The sequence below is a fragment of the Typha latifolia genome, chromosome 12, assembly GCF_019914945.1.
Source record: "Typha latifolia isolate L0001 chromosome 12, TyphaL0001v2, whole genome shotgun sequence".
NCBI lineage: Eukaryota > Viridiplantae > Streptophyta > Magnoliopsida > Poales > Typhaceae > Typha > Typha latifolia.
The window spans coordinates 6,384,213-6,405,327 of record NC_133097.1 but is presented as its reverse complement, the minus strand read 5'-3'; the positions used below and the strand labels follow the sequence as shown (position 1 = coordinate 6,405,327).

At 35.1% G+C, this 21,115-nt stretch overlaps 3 protein-coding genes across 3 annotated transcripts; 1 reads left to right on the top strand and 2 right to left on the bottom strand.

The window, feature by feature from the left end:
- The first annotated feature begins 578 nt into the window (after positions 1 to 578).
- On the top strand, positions 579 to 5,321 carry LOC140799397 (folate-binding protein 1). Its single transcript, XM_073153727.1, has 4 exons — positions 579 to 789; positions 3,544 to 3,902; positions 4,256 to 4,587; positions 5,077 to 5,321. Exons 1-4 carry the CDS (start codon positions 717 to 719, stop codon positions 5,180 to 5,182), a joined length of 870 nt encoding a protein of 289 aa, XP_073009828.1. The 5' UTR covers positions 579 to 716; the 3' UTR covers positions 5,183 to 5,321.
- A 588-nt stretch (positions 5,322 to 5,909) lies between these two features.
- LOC140798453 (U1 small nuclear ribonucleoprotein A-like) lies at positions 5,910 to 14,208 on the bottom strand. Its single transcript, XM_073152285.1, has 5 exons — positions 13,966 to 14,208; positions 13,095 to 13,267; positions 12,392 to 12,485; positions 11,433 to 11,521; positions 5,910 to 6,504 (listed from the first exon to the last, which is right to left on the bottom strand). The coding sequence occupies exons 1-5, from the start codon at positions 14,048 to 14,050 to the stop codon at positions 6,211 to 6,213; spliced, it is 735 nt and encodes a 244-aa protein (XP_073008386.1). The 5' UTR covers positions 14,051 to 14,208; the 3' UTR covers positions 5,910 to 6,210.
- A 1,281-nt stretch (positions 14,209 to 15,489) lies between these two features.
- On the bottom strand, positions 15,490 to 20,452 carry LOC140799090 (serine/threonine-protein phosphatase PP1 isozyme 9). The gene is made up of 4 exons (XM_073153234.1): positions 20,088 to 20,452; positions 16,247 to 16,806; positions 15,969 to 16,172; positions 15,490 to 15,795 (listed from the first exon to the last, which is right to left on the bottom strand). The coding sequence occupies exons 1-4, from the start codon at positions 20,290 to 20,292 to the stop codon at positions 15,772 to 15,774; spliced, it is 993 nt and encodes a 330-aa protein (XP_073009335.1). The 5' UTR covers positions 20,293 to 20,452; the 3' UTR covers positions 15,490 to 15,771.
- Between the last annotated feature and the right edge of the window lie 663 nt (positions 20,453 to 21,115).

The following is a 21,115-nucleotide window of genomic DNA, read 5'->3' as shown; positions in this document are numbered from 1 at the left end:
TCCCTTCCTAAGCTATATGATTGCACGAAGCATCATGTTGATTTGAATGTCATTATTTATCTCAATGCTGAATGCTGTTCATGTTTCGAATCCCAAGTGGTAACATAATAAACTTTCCGTTCTCTTTCAAAAGAAAATAAGAAAAAAATTATATGTCTCAAATTTTATACTGAAAATGGCATTTATTTCTAACTAGTATGATTCCCTGCCAATAGAACAAGTGAGTTTTATTTTTATTTTGTTGACTTTGTGGATGTTTTTTTTTTCCAATGACTTTGTCATTAGAAAAGTCAGCTTTCTTATCTATCAAAAATAGCTTAAATTTTTTTAACTTTTATTTTTAGAAAAAAAAAAGAAAGTTACTTTACGTAAGACACTTCAATAAATTCTAATTCCAACAATCAAATATATAGAAAATGGCACTCATTAACAAAATAAAAAAAAAAAGTCATATATAAACATCCTTAATCATAATGATATCTAATTTTTAGTTCTCAACTTTCCAATCCATCCTACCATTAGCTCGAAAAAGTTATGGTAGATCATGTAATAAATAAGTCATATTTCCTCTTAAAATTGGATGGAAAATTTAGAGGCATTTGCCAATTTAGTACATTCCTAAGAGTAATATTACTTAAAATAGAAGCATCAACACCAAAACCTCGACGATAAAGGTTAGGCGGCGCCGGCTACGTCGTTACTCGCCATGAGTTGAGATGGGTTGCGACGAAGCGGCACTCCTCCTCCTATTCCTCTTCTTGCTCGGCTCTCCGATCCCCACCTCCGCAGGTACGACTGAAACCACTCTCTTCTGGAATCCTCTTCATGCCCAATCGGGCTCAGATGAGATCTCCCACATCGGATATCGAAATTGGTGTAGTAGTTCTCGATGTTTCCCTTGTTTCAATGTATTGGCGGGGACAAGATTACTAATTTGGGCTAGAAATTATCATTATTGTCAATAGGTTAGGATTAGTTTTGCGAAAAGGGAGTTGCTTGCTAGTTTGGAGAACCTTGCATCCCTAGCAGGTTGACTTCTAATGAAGTCCAAGCCATTTTTTATAGTATAGTAATTGTTATCCTTATTCCTTTCTCTTGTATACTCCTTGTCTTAGACCTAAAGGTCTCTTGAATGATCTGGCTTTAGTATTAAGGTTTTTTCGTTGATTGAGGAGCCGTTGTTATCGTCTTAAGTTTGTAATTGTTAGGTAATCGAACATCAAGAATGGGTTGTTTTGGTGTGAATATAAAGGGCGATTTAACACATAGAGTTATCTAATCTTCTTTTTTTTCATAATTTAGGCTCATGCAACCAGTGATAACTTCAGAAATATTTTCATGGGCTTTAAGAAATTTTAGACAATGGAATAAGATGGCAACATCTATTGATCAAGAAGGTTTTCTACCTTCGAGGCATACTAGAGCTAAGGATATAGAAAAAAAGCACAAAATCCTAGTTTTTTCTATAATTAAAATCTATAGCACATATGAACGAGTAAGAATAAGCGAATTTTAATTAGTGAAATCTTCAATAAGCACTAACAGTACTTTGTAGAGAAATAATAATGCTAAGTAATTTTGGAGGCTATCTATTTTATCAACCTTGAATTAGATGAAGTATAAAAATCATGGAACCAGTACTTAGTAATCTAATATCTTAAGATGAGGAAAAGGCAAAAATAAGAGTATGGTAACCCCATACTTCATTTTTTATTTTAATGAAGGACGATCTATTAGCATCATAAAGTTGTTAACTTGATAGCATCACTCGTTGTTCCATGTTGAGGTGGAAATCCCTTAACTAAATCAATGTAGCAACTTCAGAAATCACTGCCACAATATGGACACAAAATGCATAGCAGTTTGACTGACCTTAATATACCACATGACATGACTTTAATTTGACATCAACAAGTATCACTTGATAGTTGATACCAGGCTATCACAATGCTGCACAAGGACCATGTTGGATTTACTAATTGAAAGTAAAAATGTTATTACTGGAAGAGAGGCAATGCAAAGCTTGTTTTCTAGAACAAGAAAAGGATGCCCATATCCCACTTGTGTATAAGGAAATGTAAAAGGTGAGAGTCTGTCTGTGGTGTTATCCTCCTCTAGAATGACTCAAATGGCAGCATATAAAATCTTTCATACTTGTCGCTTACTAACATTTTTCATGATGGATTGTTTGCCAACTTTTTATTTCAACGACCACGTTTAGGGTTTGAGGCGGGACGTAGATTATTTGCAAGCAAGTCGAGTTTGACAGATGGCTATATAATGTCTTAGTAATAATTCTTGTTTTAGTTCATGTAAATTTATTTTTCTCTTTATATTATTAGGTGTCAAATCAGTGAACACAATATTGCAAGAATGTTGTAACTTTCTAAGAAGCATTGACTTGTAAATTAAACCTAAAATTTGCTTGTCAATGTTTAGTAAGAAAATGTTCCATATTTTAAGTCTAGCGGGTTTAGAGGAGATTGACAGTGGAAATTACCTGAGTGCTATGCAATCCTCGGTAGTTTGGGATATGGGGAGCTTGTATTTGCTAGTGCTTATCTCTTATCTGCTTTCTCCACTTTGTATGATTTGTTACTGCAGTTTGTTTTCTTATTTCTTTAATTTTGATGCCTAACCTTCTGTCTGATGGGCATTTCTCTCAGCTCATGTGAGTTGCTGCACACAGAGTTGGCAAATGTCTTATGAATTTGAAGTTTGGCAGCAATCTTCTTTTGTCAGTTTCCTTCTAGATTTGTTCCACAATTAACCTATGATAGGCTGATATTAAGTTAATTTTTCATAAACAATCTTCGATTTTGGTGAACCGTACTTTTATTTTATTTACAATAAACATGGTTAGAGGTTCAGTGACAAGCAGTAGATGTGTTGCATATACCAGGGGATGCTAGAATACGGTTTAGGAAAGTCTGATTTGTACCATGGTGCTAAGGCAGGAAGCTGAAGTGAGGAAACATAGGTCATGCACCTAATTCAAAACATAAATTCTGGTGGATTATAATCCAACTATGCAAGAGAAGAAATATCTACCGTTGATAATCTTATTTGTGTAGTAGTCAGGAGAACTTGGGTAGCCAGGCTAAGGTTGAAACTTGAAAAACAGCCAAACTGAAGCCCTCTCTGCAAACACTGAAATACTAGATAACAATGATACTTTTTATTTGTCCCTTTTTTTTAAAAAAAAAAATTTAGTGAGGTCCTGTAATTTAGTTCATCGAGCAACTTTGAGTTGTAATTTTTTTTTCCTCCTTTTCCTTGTCACAGCAGCTGGTAAAGGTGTATAGTCCTCTTTAAGGTAAAGGCAATTCGAGTTGCATGACTTGTGTCAATATCTAGCTTCATTCATCATTGATTCATTGGTGATTGATATATTGATGAGATTTAAGTGGAAAGAGTTCCTCCAAAAACATGTTCCTGAAGGAAAATAGAAGTGATGCTTGCTAATTAAGATTTTCAGGAATTCTTAAGTGTTCTTTTGCATTACCTTGTACACATAACAATTAATTGATATTTTTAATTCAGGACAACCAAAAGGGTTATGTGTTTCTCCTGGTGGTCGATTCCCTGCATTCTCAACTGAAGGGAAGGCTCCTAGAAGAGTAGCAAAAGGACCAAGAGATCTGACACTTTGCAGGGTCTTCCGGCAAAGTACATGTTGTGATGTAGCTCAGACATATCCTGCCTTGTTGTCAGTAAGAAGGCTTGCTTCTTCTGGAGAGGGCAGCCAAGAATGCTTGCATCTATGGGAACTACTGGAGTGCTCTATTTGTGATCCACGAGTTGGAGTTCAGACTGGACCACCGAAGATATGCGCATCTTTCTGCGATATGGTTTTCCAAGCTTGTTCAAATGCATATTATTCCGTAGATGTAAAAACACAGGTAACTTGTCTAACTTCAATTTCTGATATACAAGTGCAACTTATATGAGCTTTTAGAAACCTACAAGCTGATATTTCCTTAGGCTCACCATTCATATGTTTGTAACATACTAACATGTTAAACCAGAAAATCATAAATCCACTTCTTGAGGAGTTAGCAATTTTTACATTTTACTTCTTGGCCGTCATGATATTGGTCGACTCTAAGCAATAGAAATTTTCCCCTTTGAAATAAAATGCCTGCTTACAGTTGGAGAATTAATGTCTACTTCTTTCTGTCTCATATGCATATGTTAATCAAAGGTTCATTGTCCAAATTAAAGTTCTTATTAGATCTGGTTCCTATTGTTTCAGGTATTATCTCCTTGTGGCTTAAGCGACATACTCTGTGGTAGAGCAGCTGAATGGGTCTCAAATGGCACAGAGCTTTGCCATCTTGCAGGTTTCTCCGTTGAACTGACTAAGACCAGCGCTGAGGGTGTTGATGAGCCTTTCTGCTATGGTGGCAAAGCAAACTTAGGTTCAATTGCTGACTCGTGGAGGACTCCTCAAGCTGGTTCAGCAATGACCTTGAACTCTGGGGTGCTCAATGACTTTCAGCAGTGGTTGGGGGACATGCCTGTCAGTGAAAAAGTTTCATGGGCTGTCGGAGGAATGGTGCTTACAGCAGGGCTTATTTTTATTAGGTTTGGCAGTTTAAACCCTATATTATCTTTACCAGAAGTGATATTTCATTAGATAAACTTCTTTTACATAGTATATGCTATATCGTCATGGCAACTACTTCTGATCTCTTTTTCTTTGGTATGTCCCAAAGCAAATTTCTAGTGCTTGAACTGAAAAGAGATTGGTTTCTGCTGGCTAAATGACAACACTGTATGCTTGTATTTTCTCTACATTTATGATTGTTGGCTGAAACCTAGCCATGCTTGCGTCTCTTCAAACCACAACTTCCTGTCATATTTTAACCATATCTAAAGTACATGCCTGTTGGGTTATCTGGTAATCATTCAATCCAAGGTAGTTTTACTAGTTCTATGTAACTACTTCCATAAAAGTGTACACTTACAAGTCAAGAATTCCATGTTTGGTCTTGAAGTGTATGTAGGCATGCTTGTTATTGCGAACTAGAGGTTCGACAAGAGGATTTACTCATTCTTGTGTTGCTTATGCAGCAAAAGGAAGAGCTACAGCCGGCGGCAGAAGCAAGCAGCTGTTCTGCGCACTGCACGAAAACTTGAAGCAAGAGTCAATCAGAAGTCACCTACTTCGAACAGATAGCAAGCTGTGGATATTTCAGCTATGAATTATGTGCTCATTGTACTGTAATTTTGTTTGATAAAATCTATCAGGTTCTTACTGCACATCACTTTCCAAATTCCTATTTTTGATCTATTATCAGCAGTTTTTAGGCAGAGAAGTAAGCTCTTTTTTCAATTATGGAAGCTTCTGGAATCCTTCACTAAAAACTAGCCTGTCAGATGATATTGTCTTTTGAGGGGGTATATTCAATTTATCCGGGTAGGAATGTTCATCCAATATTAGTAAGCAATTCAAGTCATCCAGTTGGTCGTAATTAAAATTGGATTTGGATGCAAAATTTTGTTCCCAGATCCGTTTGGTGGCAATGTTATGTTATTTTCTCGTGTATATATATATTCATGACTGGGATTATGAGCAGCCCAAATGTCAAATGTTCCAATAAATCTGGTGCTGCTCTTCCAATGGATACTAGGGAGAACGTTCAAATTCAACTGCAAAGATGTGAGTCCATTAGCAAAGTTATCTAATTTCAAAATTTTAAAAAAAAATTCGAAAGAAATCAAATTAATTAAGTTAGAGAACGAAGTGCAAAAGCCTTAACAAAATTAGCAGAGGAGATAAGAATCCATGTAACTGAGGATCAAGTTGCAAAATATTTACTGTAGATATGTTATCTCCAACTGGACTCTCATTTATGCAACTCTGTAATAATCTTCGAGGAGAAAAAAATAATGAACGAAAGGACTTTCAGGAATAAAGCTTTTCCTACATTCATTATAATTCCTCAACAAAATTTTGAATCTGAAAACAAGTAGAATCTTGAATGCATGATACAGTAGAAAGTGATCAGGACTACTAAGTTCAGAGAACCACAACAATCCCATAAGGGAAAATAGGACGCATACAACACTGAAGCCTGAAGGTACTTGGAATAGCATACATGAGCAATATTTCTCAGAAGCATATGTTAAATATTCTAATGAGCTAATTATGGTAGACAGCTCTAATAGATGCAATATACATCCCTGAAATAGCCTGCACAATCTCTACTTCTTCGCATATGTAATAAGCATAGGATTTTGTTGTGTTATTTTGAAACTCTGAAGACCTTGCATGGCAACAGTAGACTGCATCTCATCTCCATACTCCACAAAAGCGATCCCTGGCTTTGCTTCTACCATCCTTACCTCCTTAAAACCAGGATACTGGCAGAAAAGCATTTGCAGCATCATTGGAGTAGTCTCGTGCGGAAGGTTCTGAACAAATAGAATGTTGTTTGGTAGGGCCGGTGCCTCTGGAAGCATAGACTTGGCCCCTCCAGTGTAAGGCAACTGAGAGAGCTGATTTTTCCATATGGCAAGAATTAGAATAAGAAGAAAGTACTTCAAATCCCAAATCCAGATCATAAGCATTAAGACATAAAATGAACAAGATAAAGAAGTTGCATGCCAAAGAAATTACTAACATCTAAACAGCATGCATCAACATACACATGTTTAACAGACAGCTTTTTCTTTTCTCCTCCTTTCAGGTGCCAAAACATAAATCAAGAGACTGCTGTCTAGCAATTCTGCTCATTAGTATGAGAAGACAAAGCTATTGTTTTGTAGAGTTTTTGTGCATTCTAGCTATGGTCACCAAACATTGTACCCAAGTAAATGAGTGCCAAACGAGACAAAATGACTTCTAATCTACATGGATGCCATGTAAGCACACTAGGAAAATAACTCTTTTACAACAACTCCAACTGAAATTTGGAGCCCGATGAAGCTCCAATCAGGCTCCAATGCTAGCTCCAAATTTGGAGCTGGCAACAGTGGGGCTCCAAATTTGGAGCCCCACCAAAAAAATAGAGCCCGGCTCCATTTGTATTTTCAGCTTTTTAAAAATACTAAATTTGTCTAATAATTATTGCATTCAACAATTTTAATTTCATCTGTATCCTTTATTAAATAATCTAATTAGTTAAACTAAGTATATAATTAGTTTTACTAATCAATTTTTAACAAAAATAATACCATTGGAAAGGTCCCATCGAGACCTTTAAAATGAGTCTAATATTAAATTATTTTTGAGTTAATTTAAATTTTAAATTTTTTATTATTTATAAAAATGAGTATAATAAATTATGTGTCCTAAAATATAGTTACTCAAAATTATTTTCCAATGTGAATGTTAAATATTAAAATACATCAGATATGAAATACATCAAGCATGAAATATATCAAATAAAAATTACATTAAAATTTATATTCCTTCATTCTCGTGACTCTACGAGAGACTTGCCAGACCATTTCCTACCAAAGTTATGGAGATGACTTACTAGACTATTAAACATCTATTGTTTTTATTATGAAATATTAATTTCTGCTTATTTTATGTAATGTAATTTTGATATTTTTAGTTAATGACATATAATATTTATTTTGATATTTATTTCGTGTAATATAATTTCGATGCGTTTAATTAAAAAATTAGTAATTTAAAATTACTTCTGAAACTATTGAATATTAGTTTTATTTTAAAGATCTTGATGAGAGTTTTCTAACTATATATTTTTTATTAAAAAATAATAACACTAAGAGGACCTATTAAGTAATCTAAAATAGCTAATATAAATATATATAATATTATTATTTTAATAAATATGGAGCCCGGTGCGTTGGAGTGCACCGGGCTCTTGCTCCATTTTTAGCTCCATATTTGGAGCCTTTGCATCCATTGGAGATGCTCTTAGAAAGATTTTATTCAACAAAAATTAGTAACATGAGCGATTTTTGGTACTCGTAATAAAATAGATATTGTTGTGTAAACCTGAAACATTAAGTGATTTATGTATATTTATCCTTTGCCATTTACTCATATCTAAAATCGCTTGTAGAGAAAGCGATTTGTATTAAATAAAATCAGACATATTTTTGGAGCTTTTGACCAAACTAGCCTTATTCCAATTTATTTTTACCAAAATAGACTACCCCCTCAACTTATTACTAAATGGGGTCTAATTTACTGTAGCTCTAATACTCTAAGAAAAAACGCTAATCGGTTCAACGTTTTTGTTTAGTACTAAAACGCTAATCAGTTCAGCGTTTTATGTATATAAACCTTTTAACTTAATCTTTCAGCAATTAAGGAAAAAAATTACCTAACAATAAAAAAGCTGAATTGATTAGCATTTTTAAAAATGTTGATTAGTTTAGCATTTCTGTTAGGGCTACAGTAAATTAGACCTTATTTGGTAATAAGGTTGAGAGATAGTCTAATCAGTAAAAAATTAAAAAAGGGATCTAGTTTGGACAAAAACTCTATATTTTTGTGTACATGTACAAACTATCTTACATGGCATCTATGTGGACTAGAAGTCACTTAGTCCTATAAATAAGTTTAAAACTCACTTACTTGAGTACGATATTTCATAACAAATTTAAACTACTCAAAAACTCTTGTTTTATACCAATATGAGTTTCACAGCAGTCCAACATATAAGGACACAGAACCAATTTCTTTATTGCATATTGTAGTTCTTAAATGTTGTTGTCTACAATACCAGGAGTATGGATCAATAAGCTGCACGTTGATGCATTCTAATCTAGGGCCACAAGAAACCAGTCCACACTATCTTTATATTTTTGCAGCATCTTCTCTCCCTCTTCTCTTCTCGGATCCAACCAGCCACCACCACCATTCCCACCATCTCCTCCACGCCAACCCCATCCAATACTAGAATACTAGGAGCATGGAAGAGCATTTACTTGTACACAATACAAAAGGTGTGGTTCAAGTGCATCCACATAACCATATCTATAAGGCCGAAGAGACTCTATCAACTAACTGACCTATAGCTTTTACAGAAACCTGCTCTCTGTGACTAATTTTATCTTAGCCACGAATTTGACATCAAGTTTGGAATGCTTCAGTTAGATTCCTCGTAACCAATTATCCCATGAAGGCTCTAGAATTAATATCTAACTAATCCATTTTGTCAATAAACTCTTGGATGGCAATTATGACTCTTTAGAGACATTCCAATGTTCCACCGCAAAAGCCGGGTGCCAAGTCGATCGGACATTTTTAATATAAAAATTTAAAAGTCATACATGAGATATATAATATATACTAATATAGCTAAAAATCACCAAAGCAGCAAACATCAAGATTACACGTACCTAAAAAAAACTGGAATCGTAACTAATTTTTTTCTACTAACAATCACAAAAATCATAAAAGATGAAGAAAATTGGAAAATCCTCAAACTATCCTTCTGCTATTCCATTTGAGGTGCCAGCATGCCATCTATTTACAACAACACAGGAAGGGACAAAAGTGGAAACATAGGGAAAAGAAAAAAGAAAAAGAGGGGAGGACAGAGAGCGAGATACAAGATCTGCTTAGGGCTCAAATCGGGGAAAGAGGAACATAATGGATTGAGATTCTTTAATAGTTTAGTTCTCAAACCCGTTACCCGTCATTCATTACCAGACCCACTAACCCAATTCAATACAAACTGTTATTCCGCTAAAGCCAAACCATCGTCGCATATTCACGACCAAGGTGGCTATCATGGCCACCTTTCAATACAATGTGCATGGGGACTTCTAGTACCACTTTTGTTTAAGCTTTTGCATCTCAATAATGCATATCAAGACATGGTATTTTTGACACATCCAAACAACCTTTTGTTGGAAACTATCTAAGGATGGTCTCTCGGCCATGTTGCCTTTTTTCACAAAAAAAATAAAAGGAAAAAGAAAAGATAAAATGGGAGGATGTTTTTTTTTCCGACTAACAAATGCCATTTGCATGAAACTGCTACACCAAAATTAGTCCATTATTTAAAAGGAAATATTATTTTAAATGCATAAGATTCAATTTGTCTGTGAAATTTAATAGTTTAATTGACTATACACTTTTTTGTGCACTTTAAGCATTAGCTATAATTGGACGTAATAAAATTATGATATTTTTATGGGTTGCAGCCTTATGATTTAGGATCCTAATGGCTTTGGTTTTACGTGAATCGAAGGTTCAGATAAAAAAATAAAATTAAAATAGTAGATGAAGGTCAGAATTAGATAGATTTGTAATTATCCAACATTACGGCAGTCATCAAAGGGTGACAGACGGCCAAGAATGATAACGGATGGCCGTAAAGTAGGGTAGCTCGTGGAGGTGATGATGACTAGGATTTGGAAGTAGAATTAGAGTTCTAAGCTAGATATCCTCCAAGAAAAATAAATGACTGCGATTCATTTACTTCTACTCATAGATTATCCTACTGTTACTTCTAAGATAAACTCAAGGATTAAAATATTTCTTAATACTTGGATGCTTGATATTAAATAAAGAAGTTCAACCCATCTATATATAGAGGTCGGATATAATAAGTCCTACTCTAACTAACCCTAAAAGCTAAAACAACTTGAAGGACTTGTCTTATATGCTTTTATGATTTAATTGGACTTGCCTTAGTGACTTACATAACTTAATTAGGCTTATCTTAGTGGCTTACATGACTTAACTAGAGTTGTCTTAAGAACTTACATAAAAGATAAGCATGAATCAATTAAAAGATAAATAGATTCGACCATCAAGCCCAATATCTTTATGATGCGATCTGATCTGACCCAGTTCATATCAATAAGCTCAAGAAAATACAAACCATCCAAATATTTAATAGAAGATCACCATCTGAAGAAAAGAGAACATTATTGCTAACTACAAGTTACGTTCAAAAGAGCATAACATAAATTGAGAGAATCCATTCAATTAAATGGTTTCACAAGGAGAGGACACAGCAAAAAAAATAAAAAATAAAAATAAAAAAAACCTTCAATAAGACATACGCACATAGCAAAGGAAATTGGTAGCTGTTCAAATTTGCAAAGGACTAGGCCAGATAGATAAATGAGGAAAAAAGAGATTCAAGTACCATGCACCAAGTAGTGGGCTATAAGCTAGACTATTGCTAGAAAATGTGAAGAAGAATTGGATGATATTTATGCTTAAACAAGTGCTAAAATTCGAAGGATTGCAGAGTTTTCAAACTTGGGAGGTTTCATAGTTCATGGAGCTGATAGAGCATGAGAACAACATGATAGTAGGTATATACGTTACTCTGCAAATATAACTTACAAAATAGTCACTCAAATAACATGAAAGTTGATCACTGTTGCATGTAATTAATGATTCAAATAATTTAGCTCAAATATATAGAAAATTTATGCCTAAGGAAGAAATATGAAAGTTCAAACAAAAGAAAAGTGCATACTGGTGGGGGAGCTCCATAAGCACCAGGATAAGAGGAATTGAGCCCAACTTGACTAGCATCATAGTGTTGTTCCCTACGCTTCTTTTCAGCTGCAATGTACAAAAAGCAATAATGTAATAAGGTAACCTAATGCAAACGCACATATAGAAACTTAGATAATATTAATTCTTTACCTTTCCATATGGTAAAGCCAGTCATACCACATGACATTCATTTGGTATGACCGTATGACTAGCTAATATCTCCATGAAAGCACGTAAAGTCAATGGTCAAAGCTTCACCAACAAGCCTTGGCAATCAAATGGACATACGTAATGGGAATTTGATAATGATGTCCAGAGATTGATGCCACATTGATTGCCAATTATAAAAATTTGTTAATAATTTGTTGGAGACTTCTAATGCTTGAGTTGAGCTCTAGCCTACACAGCATATTGTTGGGAAAAGGCTTCAATGATGATGGTGGTGATGGCATTTTATCCAGTTGAATATATTTTATTTTGGATCCCTGTCCCCCCAAGTATCATAGGGGCATATGATCAGTACTGGTCACCAAATAACACCTCAAAAGCTGGTTTTGATATGGTACTACTCATACTTGCCCCAAACAGGATTAAAATAGATATGCTAGATTACACATTGCACATTAGGGAAATACTCTAGTCTAGTCTCTCTTGTCATTTGGAGAAAAGAACATGGCTTAAACTTGAGGATACAATTCCTCATCTGATTAAACTTTTTACATAGCTCAGGAAATAATTCAATTCAGGTGCACATGATAAAACCTGCTAGCAGTTCAATTCATGATCCTCGGTGTATTCTTATTTTCTTAAGTTAGATTGCACAAGATAGAGAAGAGAAGATAGATAACTGCATCCTATGCTTAATAAGGTCAAAGTAAGAAACTTTGAAAGAATTCTAAGAAGAGTAGCAAATAGCAACTGACAACCTGCTCTTACCTCTTTCATCATGCCTTCGTCGTTTTTCTCGAGGGACGAAAGTGCCATCAGACTTTGCTATTATGTCTGATTTGGTCTTAGCATACTGGATTCTCTGTAATCAGCAAGCCATGAACCCATTTGTAAAACATAAAAAAGAAGACAGGCACTTAAGAGTCACAAAAGTGCAAAAGGATGCATGTTGCAAAGAATTAATAACCACGACCCCCTTTAAGCATGAACTGTCCACTAGCTATTGAAGTTAGAGGTACAATACATGGGATTACATATATGCACAACTTCACATTTCGAGTTAATGGCATATGGAGCTCAAAGGTAGCAACTAACAACATTTACCTTCTTTACTAAATTGTAATGTGAAAATTAAACCTCTTAACTAATGAAGAGGTGAAACATCGTGTTTAAGATGATGGAATCAAACATATTATGGAGATGCTGTTTATAATAACATTTCTAAATTCTAATAAATATTGATAGCGGTGCATTGTTGCTTGCATCCTTTTTGGAGATCCAATATTTCTTAAGGCAGCCAAGTTGTATTATAGTAAATTATTAAAACTTTGGAATGTCTCAATAGTTGTGTAGCTTAGTAACTGAAGATTCATAAAGTATTAACAATCCAGTTCAAATTTCTGTAGTCGAGAAAGAATTATTAGCGCCAGTGGCCTAAATAGTATATTCAGTTTTGAGATCGTAAACTTACCATAGGCTTGTCGTAGAAGGGAAACCCTTGCATCCGTTTGAGAGCCTCGGATGCTGATGACACATCCTCAAAGACTACCCATGCTTGTCCTTTATGTTTTAAAGTCTTAAATGCAAGGACCTCTAGTATCTTCCCAAATTGGCTGAAAACAGCATTCAGGGACTTTTTAAGCTCTGGAAAAGAGCAAGCAATTATTAGAAAGAGACTGAAAGTAACAAAAGCTATAACTTCTTTCTGCACAAGCAACTCTCGAATATTTGAGAAAGCTGAATTCCCTACAGGTATCAGGCTGCATTAAGTTATGCCCATAATCCAAGTCAACAACTCTTTGGCTAATATGGCGGCCAATATTAGCGTCCTAACATTTTTTTTTAAAGATAAAGTAACTCTCCCCAGCCATAAGAGGACAAGGTGAGACTTGAAAAGGCTTAATTCATAATCATGCTTCTTAATCTAAGAAATGGCTCCAAATTCAGGTGATAATTTACTCCTTATCCTTCCTTTATGCCTATTTCTACTCATTTGGATATGGTCCCATAAACTTTATAAACCCTAATTCCTGAAAAGAAGCCAACCTTACGAAAACTAACAAATGCCGATTCTCGTTAATGTTTCATCATACAAAAAGAATAAAATCCTACCAAAGAAACAAAAATCAAGTATTCCTCGAGTAGAACTAACCAAGATGGCAACTTTATGATCAAATAAAAGAACATCTAACAGCTCACCACCCACATTGGATTGAGCACATACCCCAGAACGGAAGAAAGAAAGGATTTGACAACTCTTTTAGTAAAAGAACGAGGAAGTAAGACAGAATCGAAAAAGGAAACGAAGAAAAACTAACGAAAGAGACCAAAGGGGAAGGTACCATCGATCTTGATCTTCTCGTTGAGGTTGTTGATATAGATGGTCATATTGGGCGTAACCGAGGGGACTTCGCCATCGCCGCTCATTTCTCGCTCTCTCGCTTCCGATTCTCGATGATGGGTCGAGGGAGGAACCGAGGAATACAGAAGAGAAGCGAAGCTTTGGGATTTTGTGATCGAACCGGGATTTCTTAGCCGTGCTCTAAAGCGCGCGATCCAACCCGAGCGGCTCGGATGATCCAAACGGATCTAAAACTCAACTTATGGGCTTCCAAAAATATAATCTTTTAAATTATGCGTTTTTTGCATAATTATTACTACATCCTTTAGAGTAATAAACAGTCATAAAATTATTCCTAATAGATTGTTGTTAAGTTACTAGAATACCCTCTCTTTTTTAAAAAAAGTTTAGAGTGTAACATATTTATTAATAATTTTTGTCTTGCATAAATAATTTTATTCTTATGCTAGGATATTTGGTCAATATTGGATAGCTGTGAACCATTTTAAACAATTATAGAGGGGCAAAATTATCATTTCTAAATCTAACTTCGGTGTAATTACTTAGATTCAGCTAACGAAATGATATTTTTAAAAGAACACAACAATAAAAATTATGATATTTTATAAACTTTCAGTGGTAATATGTTTCTTAAGTTATAATAAGTGTCAGGCTTGAGTATGAAGGTTTTTACCCAACCTACAAAAAAAAAAAAAAAAACTTGGGACTTACCAACATCCAATTTGATGTGTCTCATGTTATTTTTCTCGGAAATTTCGACCTAATAATCATCATTAGCCACTTGAGATAAACAGAAAATTTGAAGAAAATAAAATTGAGAGAAGCATCAATATTGTTGTGGTTGAGTAAGATGGCATCCTCTATTTCTCTAAATTTAACAAATTACTTCTGTTGCTTTGGCAAAGACTGAGCAAGAATAGTATTTTTGACATGCTTATAAGTCTGCTGACAGTTTTCTCCATTCAATCAGAAAAAGTTGGATGTTTAATGTAGCAGAGGAGATCCAGAAAACACTGTTATCAAGTATATCTGGAGATTACAAAGAAGCTTCTTAAAATTCATCCATCAACAACCAAACACAAGCCTAAAGCACTAAAATTACTCGCATTGAACAGGTACAATAACACAAACGCGATTTGTTGCTAATTTATAAATACATCAGTATAGAAACAATCAAACCATACAGCAAGGTCACAATCTGGCATCATTTTAAGCTAACAGAAAGGAAAGCAGTTTCGCAGTCGACCACAAAGTTCTGATACGAGTAAAAGTACCCTGCGTTGCCGCATTACAGAAAGAATTATATGACCGGTGGTTCTCGTATTGTAGTAGTTTGAGGAAAATGGCCTTGAAATGATGTAAACAAAAGGGGAACTGCATCTCGGGCTAAATTACAGAGGCAGGTTAAGAATATATAAGGACTATACTGGAGCCTCCAAACGAAGAATAACCAATATAACCCAAAGGAAGACACAAGAGAAGACCAACAGAAGAAGAGTGCAAATGAATAAGAAAAACATTATACTGAACAGTACTGAATGCTGTACTGCTGTACAGAAGAAGAAAGCATTGAATGATACTTTACAGATGTATTCTGGAATCATAGACGTTCTTCGAGTTCCAGATGGTTCAAACTTCAAATGGCGTTGGAATTGCTTGCAAGATCTACCAGACTAAACAGAAGATCTAACAGCAAAAAAAAACTAATGCAAGCTCTGGTGGATCAAAACCATTAAGATCTCTCCCTTCGAGCTGATGCTGATTTTGATGAGTAATTGAAGAGAAATCAGGCATTTCCACCTTTTGGTATCTGCTTAGTGAAAAGCCATAGCAATTTGTTAGCAGCAAAAGGAACACTAATGAAAATCTAAATATCTAAAATATCTGCACCAAACATGACATCATGTCACTGCCTGCATAGGCTTTAATTAATCAAAGAATACTCTTAGGTGCTGACAAAAACACATGACTGGTTCAATTTACCTTCTTAGGTAGTGGTCTCAATGTATTCGAGCTGCCCGGTTTAGATTTGTACTCCATGGGCTTTAATATCTCAAATGAGCACAATAGGGCCTCATCTATGCTCAATAAAGCACCAACATTGTCAAATTCTCCACAATAGTTTGGAGCTGAAAATATTGTCACTAATCTCCGTTGGGCAAAGAACTCATATCCGTCCTCTACTACCTGATGATGTCAAAAAGAGTTACCATTACCAGATCTTGTAAGAAGCAAAGAAGACAAAAGCTAAGTTCACTAACCTGATGAGCTCGGCAGATAAGATCAAGCTCATTCTTCTCCAAAAACTCTACAAGCTTATCAGCACCAAAAGTGCATGAAACCCCTCGATCACTCATTCCCCAGCCTTCATTATCAGGATCAGGATCAGACCAAAGCAAATCACAAAGAAGACCATAGTCTGGAATATCGATAGGCCTTGTGATATTCCTTATTTGATCTAAACTAGTCAAATCTGGTGAAAGGCCCCCATGCATGCACAATATCTTATCATCGATGAGTGCTGCAATAGGTAAACAATCAAAGCAATCACAGAATATCTTCCAAAGGCGAACGTTGAACCTTCGTTTACATTCATCATAAAAACCATAGACTCTGTTTATTTTTGCATCTTCATGGTTGCCCCTTAGCAAAAAGACTTTGTCAGGGTACTTTATTTTATATGCCAGAAGTAAACATATTGTCTCCAAGCTTTGTTTGCCCCTATCCACGTAATCTCCAAGAAATAGATAAGTTGAAAGAGGAGGATAGCCACCCAAATCAAATAACCTCAAAAGGTCAACAAATTGCCCATGTATATCACCTGCAATTGGTAGACAATATTAGATAACATATCTTAGAACCAATGTATAAAGTAAAAACATAAATTTAGCTTCCTTAAAGGTTATAGATATAAAGAAATAGTATATAAGTATCTACTCACTAGATGAGTTATCCCAAGAAAATGAATTAATGTGAACAACAACTTGAAAAGTAACCAAATATTGTGATTTTTTCGTGGTTCCATAATTGAAATATTCAGTCAAGTTTACCAGAGAACGACAAAAGAACACTACAAACACTATATTAAGAGATATCTTGGACATCCGAAATCGTCGTGCTTCTAGTGCCATATCTTAATTTCTTATGGTCCGATATATGTTGTTTAACAGACATAATAAAGTAACTATGGGTGCTTCCTAATTTTTGAATTTAAGGTTCATTTACTTGTAATATAGACTCCTCAATCAGCAGCTATCAAGATTTAAGCAGCCTTGGTAACAATAATACATTAATACAATGTAACATTAAGGCCCATCCTTAGATGACATATCATACACAATATGACAAAACTTGATAACAGTATGAATAACGGCCAGACAGCATAAACCATGGGGATGATGCTGATATGAATATTATCGACGACAAAATGAGATTATCTTACCATATTAATGCAATATTAGTCATCTCTGTTTCATTGCTCATGACTACAATAAAATTGTTTTGGTTTCAGATAAACCAGTATTATAATGATAATATGATATCTTATCTTCTATGCAATATAGGTTCCAATATGAGTATAAATATAAAAATCTATTACGGTTACTTTTGTTAGAAAAGAAGAAAAGAATCTAAGTTTGCAGGTTTCCCAAGCATCTATACACTATTGCAGGCTTGTAGCATTTTGAGAGCAATGCCAACTGCAAAGGAACCTAAGTGAACAAGTTCTTATGGTATGTGAGCAAAGTCATCCTTGCAAAACAGTAACACATTGTAGGTGCAGAAATTATATCACAGACAACATCTTTTGAACCAATTATAAAATTATGATGGTGTGAACAGTTAAAGGAAAAAAGATAACTCTCTAAACAACAGGCAAAGAGAGAGACCATAATGGTGACTTAGCACACAAGATCATAAAACAGATGACAAAAACACAACAAAGAGGAGGATCAACCTAGCAAACGGCCATCTAGAAGCTTAAGAAGAATACAATTATGCAGTTCATATTGATCAAAAGTATAGGATGATAGATAAGAAAGCAACTTGCTTTTAGAATTTACTTTCTTAGATAACAAATAGTATTTATGAAGAAGAAAGGAGAAGAAATCTATATGATGGTTCTTAATTTCATCAGAAGGCAATATTGTTGACAATGATGTCAGAAGGTATAAGTGGAATTGACTAGTATACTGAAATTCATTAGGCTTGTCAAAAGAAGACAGTGGTGACTCTAGTGCATAAAACAACTAACATTACAGTGAACCAAATCTTATATCTTCTTACACTTGAATTTACAGCAAATGGATGTGATGACTCATTTTCTTCATAGATAACATTGTTTTGATAAAATTGAGATACCACAGCAAACTTTTATTAATGAGAATGCAAAGGTACTTTTAGAAGACATCCAGGATATGCAAAGAATGAATACATTATCAATAATAAACATTGATTGGAGTGATGGGGAAAAGTCAAGTCCATATCACCTTATATTTATATTAAAGTGGAACAATATTGTATATAGAAAAGATAAAGATGAAAGGTTGAACTAAAGAGATGCATAATATGGTCTATAAATGATACGAACCCGGTCAGATTGGATCGCATCATGAGGATATTAGGTTCGATAAATTAAATATATTTATCTTTTAATTGATTTACATTTATATCTTATGTAAGCCATTAAGACAAGTATAGTTAAGTCATATAAGTTTTAAAAAGTAAGTTTAATTAAGTCATATAAGTCTTTAATACAAATCCAATTAATTTATGTAAATATATAAAGCAAGTCTTAGTTCGAGTTGTATTAGCTTTTATGACAAGTCCTAATAAGACTTATTATACCCGACATTTATATATAGAAAGGTTAAGGTCCTTTATTTAAAATCTAAGCATCATTAAAAAATTATTTTAGCCTTAAATTTATCTTAGGAGTAAGAATAAGATAATTTAGGAGTAAAAGTAAATTAACCATAGCTGATTATTTTCATGGGAGTATATCTAACTTGAATTATAATTCTCCCTTCAATCCATAGCGACAATCACTTCCACGAGCCACCCTACCTTACGGTCGTCCATCACCACCCTCCGACGACCGCTACAATGTTGAATAATTATACTTTTATTTTTAACTTTTAATCATGACCTCCAATTCATGTGAAACCAAATCCATTAAAACTCTAACTTCCAAGGCTACCACCCATAAAAATATCACAATTTTCTTACATCCAGATCTGGGTCGTAATAATAAAAAATATTCAAGCTTATGATACTGCATGAATCATAAAAATAAAAATGAAACAATTTGGGCCCATATATACGTATAAAACATAACTATATTTAACAACCACATGGATGTAAAGCAGAAGATCGGGCTTCAAATGGAACGTTGAGATGACGAGGAGCATTGTACGTGAAGAAAATTAAGTGAAAACGAACTACTTCCGAAATGCATCCTAGGCGCAACTTGCACTTGAATCAGATCTACGAGATTCAAAGTGAAATGCAAATTTCTGTGAGAATGGATGGAAAATGTAGCACTATTACATCAGAAATAACGATTCAGACTAGCTACTTGATGATATAGCTAACTTGCCCTTGTTGGTCATGAATCTCCCTTTAGAAAATTACTCACACTGCCATTGATAATAGAAATATGGTACAGCCAAATCTTGATCTTCCGAGACATTTTGACATCTCCATTAGAAGCATCCGAATTCAAATAACTACACAAACCTAACGGTGATTAAAGGTTTCCTCTAAAATAAGAACTAGCCCCCAAGATTGCGCTCCAAATACGTCACAATGGTGAAGGCGTAAACGCGTTAGCAGAAGACAAATTACCCATCAAAAACCTATTTTTATCCGCTAAAACCAAACCAAGGAGCTGGGATACCCCCAATTCACCCTCCTCCATACCAAATTCACCCAAACCCGTCAGACCCACAATTCCGAGATACCTAATTACCCGAATCCCCACAAGTAAGACCGAGCAAGAAACCGGAAACCCACGAATTTCTCCTCGGCCGCCTAAATCCCATCAAATGCACGAAATATATAACCGATTTCAATCAAGAGAGAGCAGGGAAGGCGGGAGCTAACCGCAGATCTTGATCGGGGCGTGCAGCTCGAGAAGATTCGGCTGCGATAAGAACACCTTCTTTGCCTCCACGCACAGCTGCCTGATCTCCGCCTCCGAGAGCTTCACCTGCTTCCCTCTTTCTCTCCCGCCTTCGAGGAGCCGCCGCACGATGTCGTCCAGCACGGCGCCCTCCATGGCCCCCATCGAGCTCTTCGTCATCATCATCTTTCCTCCTCTCTCTCTCTCTCTCTCTCTCTCTCTCTCGCTCTCTCTCTCTTCTTCGAGATGGGAGGAGGAGAGGGAGGAGACGATAATAATAACACGACGATATCGTCCGAAAGATTCAAAAGCGCGTCGATCAACGCCAGCCGTTGATTTTCGAGTTTGGGAGAATTTGGACGCTCGGATTAAGCGCGTCCTTGAAGGAGAAGGCCACCATCTTACGCTATTTACGTCAATTCGGATTTGTATAAAAGTTGAACCGTGGGGCTAAAAAGAAAACAAAAAATTACCCAATTAATTGTAATTTAATTAAGTTGAATTTTGATGAAAAATATATGAAGGAAAATAAAATAAAAACATAGGACTAGGTCATGCGGCAGCCTGCAATTAGCTGCTAAATCAACTTTAAAATAATTTTAATTATGTTTAGTACTTAATTACATATTGCCATTTGTGAGCTAATCTTTGGATCATAAGCAAGTCAAAGTGGGCTGCCTTCTTACCCATATCAACCTAAGTAGGTTACTGGTCATGCTCAATTCAGTTGGAGGAAGTAGAATTGACTTGGTGATCATCATGGTGGAGTGCTCTTTAGATGAGGTTTAAATAATTTAAAGGTGGCCAATTGATTTGATGTATAAATAAGTATTCAAACTAGATTTTGTTCGCCGAATTGGCTGGTGTTATTAGTAGGATTTTGGTGCAAGCCAATCTTTATAAGTCGGTATGGTTGTGTCGCCAAATATGTGTCGGCACATTAACCACACGTATTTGATGACCTAGATCGTAAATAAAGAAGGTGAAAAACTAGAATGAACACGATCAG